Source organism: Nelumbo lutea, chromosome 4 (assembly GCF_056320005.1).
Source record: "Nelumbo lutea isolate HS-2025 chromosome 4, American lotus-T2T, whole genome shotgun sequence".
Lineage (NCBI taxonomy): Eukaryota > Viridiplantae > Streptophyta > Magnoliopsida > Proteales > Nelumbonaceae > Nelumbo > Nelumbo lutea.
This window is the reverse complement of record NC_142687.1, coordinates 18,416,048-18,422,197: the sequence shown is the minus strand read 5'-3', so window position 1 is coordinate 18,422,197 and position 6,150 is coordinate 18,416,048. Positions and strand designations below refer to the sequence as shown.

At 33.3% G+C, this 6,150-nt stretch overlaps 1 protein-coding gene across 1 annotated transcript; it reads left to right on the top strand.

Moving 5' to 3' along the window:
• The first annotated feature begins 2,394 nt into the window (after nucleotides 1-2,394).
• LOC148854313 (actin-like) lies at nucleotides 2,395-5,470 on the top strand. Its single transcript, XM_088986631.1, has 4 exons — nucleotides 2,395-2,666; nucleotides 3,859-3,934; nucleotides 4,095-5,102; nucleotides 5,254-5,470. Exons 2-4 carry the CDS (start codon nucleotides 3,875-3,877, stop codon nucleotides 5,317-5,319), a joined length of 1,134 nt encoding a protein of 377 aa, XP_088842757.1. The 5' UTR covers nucleotides 2,395-2,666; nucleotides 3,859-3,874; the 3' UTR covers nucleotides 5,320-5,470.
• Nucleotides 5,471-6,150: the final 680 nt, after the last annotated feature.

The following is a 6,150-nucleotide window of genomic DNA, read 5'->3' as shown; positions in this document are numbered from 1 at the left end:
CTTTAGGCCCTGTTTGGTTTGCAGGAATAGGGTCTGGAATTGGAACGGAATGGGTTGTTTTGATTTCAGCTGTTTGGTTGGGCAGAATCGGAATCTCATTCCCATTCCTGGTGGAATGGCATTCAACCATTTGAGGGAATGGCCATTTCCTACCCCTCCCTTGGGAATGAAATCCCATTCCTACTGATTCCAATTTTCATTCCCATTTGTCTGAACTAAACAAACTATATAGTATTATACTAATGTACTATATAATATATTATAGTATACTATACTATATAGTATATTATAATACTATAATATACTATACTATATATAATAGTATATTAGTATAGTAATATACTATAATATATTATAGTATAATATATAATATTATAATACTATTATAATATATTATAATATTATACATATATTATATATTACAACATATAGTATATTATAAGTGTTTTCGTAAAAGTACTTTTATAAAAGTGCTTTCATAAAAGTACTTTCATATAAGTGTTTTATAAAAATACTTTTTTCATAAAAGTGTTTTTATAAAAGTAATTTAATAAGAATGCTTTCAAATGGTATATTTTGAAAACTTGAAAGAAAATGAATGACAAAATAGTTACAAATGCTTGTTTAAGTACTTATTAGAGAAAAAGACTACCAAATGCTCAATATAAAATAAGTGCTTATTTGAATAAGCACTTGTTTTTAAGCATTTATTCAGTAGACACATATTTTTAACTTAAGCACTCTCAAACATGGCCTTAGTCAACTCATTTATGATCCATGCAAATAAATATAGGCCAGTACTAAACCTTGGAGAAGACCTGATGTCTTTTTCACATGTGGTTTAACATTGGTTATTGCACCTTATATTATCTATAATGCATATTGGAGGTCCCTTTCTTTTTGAAGACTCCCTATATTATCTCTTCAAGTATTCTATCATATGTTTTAGATCAATGAACATTATATAGAGATGTTTCCTTTTCTTTCTAAACTTTCCTATTAATCATCTCTAAATAAAGATAACTTCCATCATATATTCTCCACAGCATAAATCCATATCCATTGTTACATTAGGAAACAAAAACATAAATATAAATGTTTAAATATGATCGTATATAATTAATTTGGATTTGTATTCAACCTAATAATAAAAGGATCAAATTTGGGTTGCTTTGATTGAGTCGTATTTGAATTCAAATTTGAACAAAATGATATGCCGTCTGCAATGCTATTCTTTTGTCCAAATTTCATATAGAATTCGATTCATTTAAAGGTGATCTGTGTTTAATCTATTTATAATTGGATGAAATATAATCCACATTATCCATGAAAAAAATATTTGTTCTGATATGATCAAATTCGATTATATTTAACTACGTGGTGCTTATATCTATACAAAATTTACATTGAATCTATCGATACAGTTGGACTAAATGTTATATGTTTATTAAAGTTATAGATTTAGTTAATGAATTTATTATTTTCAGTTCCTTTTATTCGTGATATATACTAAATAGTATCAAAGTTTTTTCATCTTATAATTTTTTTTATTAATTAATATTTACTATGATAAAGTGGATGTTTGTCTTGATTTTAATGCAGTTAGATTTAATATATATACAGCATTTACCATTTATTTGGTGCAATCACCGCACCGATTGATTGGTTACAAGTTTTGATATAATATTGGGCGGGTTCAAACCATCCATGGACTTAAATTAAGCCCAACGTAAATTTAGCTTGAGCTTGGATTTGGTCCATCAAAATTGCATCCTTAGTTATGAGGGAATTCGGATCGGCTCCCCACCCGGTGTTCTGGAGATCCTAACTCGCTTTTGTAATTTGGGTGCACACCAGAACACACATAGAAGATGCGGATTCAGAAACATCATCCCATTTGGAATCTTTCATGATGACGATTAATCGGAGTTGGGACTGCCAACAAAATATGTTGTGATTCGGAATCGATCAACCGAGCTACAATCAGACCAGACGGTGGAATGGATGCTTTGAAGCGAGATCTTAATGCATGAGATATTCCCACCGTATATTGAGAATATCTCCCAATGACATCTTAATGCACGCTGAGATATGCATGTTTCCTGGGTAAGTTTCTAAACTTAGGAACCTCTGTTTCCACTTTGGTTGAGGTAATTATTTACTTTTTATTATTATTATTTTTTTTGGTACGATAAAAAAGGGAGGTAAATAAATCTTAAAAAGGAGAAATCCAATTCAGCAGCTTGTTTCCAGCCGCGTGAAATCACATTTGATTTTACTTGACATGTTAGAGGAGGATAATTAGACACGTGTTTATGTCCCATCGATTCGTTGACCAAGGAATCGGTCAGACATTCTCCTCAACTCTCTCAACCTTTCACTCCATTAACATTCACTCTGAGAGTTTCCACTGCCAGTACAAAAGCCTGTCTCATCTCAGAATTCCGAACCAGCAACTTCCACCACCACCTTTGTGACGCGTTATCAGGGTCGTAGATCATTTTACCAAAACAAACGGCCGGGATCCGACAGTGAGAAATTTGAGGTTATTTCCTTTCTATAAATTTTAAGTAGTTTTTACCATAACAGAGAAAGAGAAGAAGAAGAAGAAGAGGGGAGTTTCAGTTTTAGAGTCTCCGACGAACAAAGAATCCGAGGCTTCAGAGGTAATTATTTATTCACTGTCGTCCATTTCAGAGGTAACAGAGAAAGAGAAGCCTGTTATGCATGTAAATATGCATAGATAGAGTATTATTTTTTTTTTCATATGTTTTTGTGATCTCGGTTCTGTTTTTGACTTTTTTTTTCTTTGGTTTTCAATGGCTAATACATTGTAGTTTTCAAAAAGGTTTCATATTGGTTCTCATTATGGATCTGCATTGGCTAGTAATAAAATTTGGTTCCTTCATTTCTTTTCCCGTTTGAATCTTGTTCGTGCATTTGCATATTCCAACCGGTTCATGTCGATCCATCTTTCTGGCTTGTTTTCTGAAATTGGAAGGCTTCATCGTCTGACATCCCTTCGATCATTGTTGAATGCTGATGTTAGAGTGTTTATGACTTTTATTTCCTGGATTTAATCAGAATTTGTCTTAGATAAACTGTCCATGGCTATCTGAGTATCTAGTGCTGAAAAATCATTTTGGTTTGAGATAAAATATATCTGGTCCTTTTTGCCCTATTCCTCAAACTCTCATGGCTCCCTTTCTCATCCAGCTTTGTTACGCTGAGTTCTTGTGTTGTTTTGAAATCATTGAACCTGTTTTTATTTTTATTAGATTTCCAGACAAGAAGTTGCATTAACAAGATAAAATATATGGATTCCCTTATCAATTGACCCTTCAATAAGCTGTTGGCTATAAATTATTGGAATTTGTATACTCTTGATGTATCTCATCCTCCACTGGCCTATACATACGGGTGTTTGCTGACCAATGCCCACAATTGTATAGGATGATCTTCATTGGTCACTGACATAAAAGAAATGCATCTTCCGGTTGATTAATGGAGCATTTGCAATATGTATGATTAAATTCCCTCTTTCAAAACAAAAGCAACTGCCTTGTTATGTTTTGAAAAACAAAATCATATATGTTGGTGAATACCTCTAAATGAATGACTATAAGTTTATTGATTGTTAAATGAAGAGGAATCAAGTAAAGTTGGTGGACAAAGAAGTGGAACCGATTACCGTGGGTTATAGGTTGGTCCTTGGTCTCCTTATGATTTTGAAAGGTTAATTGGGTCGATACTTGTTGGTAATTCAATCAAACTGGTGTAACAATGAGGAATGAGTGCCATTGTCTCCATGTTTCTTTAATTGTTTTAATCTAAATTTGGTGTCTTTTGGTGACTCAGAAGCAGGTAATAGAATATGGCAGATGGTGAAGATATTCAACCTCTCGTCTGTGACAATGGGACAGGAATGGTCAAGGTACCCAAACCGGGATTTATTGTATATCTAGATTAGATTCTATCTATATATGTTTGGCAATAGCTGCTTCTCAAGGAAGGTGTATTTAATGACAGTTGGTTTTTATGCTTACAAGTTTGGAACTCATGTGTTGATTCTTCTTGTAAAATTTTCAATTCAGGCTGGATTTGCTGGGGACGATGCTCCAAGGGCTGTTTTTCCCAGCATTGTAGGGCGGCCTCGTCACACTGGTGTGATGGTTGGTATGGGCCAGAAAGATGCCTATGTGGGGGATGAAGCTCAGTCTAAGCGTGGTATCTTAACTTTGAAATATCCAATTGAGCATGGAATTGTGAACAATTGGGATGACATGGAGAAGATTTGGCACCACACCTTCTATAATGAGCTCCGTGTGGCCCCAGAAGAGCACCCGGTTCTCCTCACTGAAGCACCTCTCAACCCAAAGGCTAACCGTGAGAAGATGACACAAATCATGTTTGAGACGTTCAACACTCCTGCGATGTATGTTGCTATTCAGGCTGTTCTTTCCCTTTATGCCAGTGGTCGTACGACTGGTATTGTCTTGGACTCTGGAGATGGTGTCAGTCACACAGTTCCCATCTACGAAGGTTATGCCCTCCCACATGCCATCCTGCGTCTTGACCTTGCAGGGCGTGACCTGACGGATGCACTGATGAAAATCTTGACTGAGCGTGGGTACTCCTTCACCACCACTGCTGAGCGTGAAATTGTGAGGGATATGAAGGAGAAGCTCGCCTACATTGCTCTTGACTATGAGCAAGAGCTAGAGACAGCCAAGACAAGCTCATCTGTAGAGAAAAGCTATGAACTGCCTGATGGGCAGGTGATCACCATTGGTGCTGAGCGTTTCCGATGTCCAGAGGTTCTCTTCCAGCCGTCCATGATTGGTATGGAAGCTGCTGGCATTCACGAGACGACATACAACTCTATCATGAAGTGTGACGTGGATATTAGGAAGGATCTATATGGCAACATAGTCCTCAGTGGTGGCTCCACCATGTTCCCAGGCATTGCTGATAGGATGAGCAAGGAAATAACAGCATTAGCACCCAGCAGCATGAAGATCAAGGTTGTGGCTCCACCTGAGAGGAAGTACAGCGTTTGGATTGGGGGATCCATCTTGGCATCTCTCAGCACTTTCCAGCAGGTATTTATTGTCTTCACTCTTCACTCTTCAGTAGTAGTACTAGGCTAATAACAAACATATTTATATATTAGCATTATACTTGGCCAGAAGGCAATTGTTTGTAGGTTGTCTGATTACATGATTTTATTTTATTTTTCTTCCCTTGCTCCAGATGTGGATTTCAAAGGGGGAGTACGATGAGTCTGGGCCATCTATAGTGCACAGGAAATGCTTCTGATCATGCCTGGGAAAGGCAAGAGGTTTTGAAGACAAATACCATACGTCCGATAAATATTGTTTTTGATTGTGCATGCTCGGAAATGTTTTGTTTCTTCTTTTTATTACTATCCCATTTTTCTCCCATTCCAAAATGGGACATTGACCTCAAAGGGGCTTTAAATCCCATCTTTTTCATTTTTTATTTCTTCCTACAAGCTATATGTATTAATAATTTAACACTTATTATATACTAATAGTATATAATAATATATTATTATATTATACTATATAATATAGTATATATATAATAATATATACTGTACTATATAGTATATTATAGTAATATACTATAATATGTATATAATACTATACTATATATATTATATTATATATAATATATAATATTACTATATTATAGTATAATATATATTATAATATATTATAGTAGTATTATAATATTACTATATAATATATTATAATATTATAGTATATATAATATACTATATACCATACTATATATTATAGTATACAATAATATACTATACTATACTATATGTTATACTATAACATAGTATAATATAGTATTACTAATATATTATAGTATAATATTATATATTATATTATATTATATATTAATATTTTATTAGTAATATATTAATATTATAATATTATAACAGTACTATGAATATTAATATTATAACGTTATTACATTTTATTAATATTAATAAGCTAATATTACACTAGTTATATGTATTAATATAATATTAATATTAATATTAATGTAGTACAATTAATATTAATATTAGTATTAATAACCATAGTAATGTAATTATTCTATTACATTAATAAA

Coding starts and splice junctions, on each gene's coding strand:
- LOC148854313 (XM_088986631.1), top strand. CDS start 3,875: ATGGCAGATGGTGAAGATATTCAACCTCTCGTCTGTGACAATGGGACA. Junction 3,935..4,094: donor ATGGGACAGGAATGGTCAAG/GTACCCAAACCG, acceptor TTTTCAATTCAG/GCTGGATTTGCTGGGGACGA. Junction 5,103..5,253: donor CTCTCAGCACTTTCCAGCAG/GTATTTATTGTC, acceptor CCCTTGCTCCAG/ATGTGGATTTCAAAGGGGGA.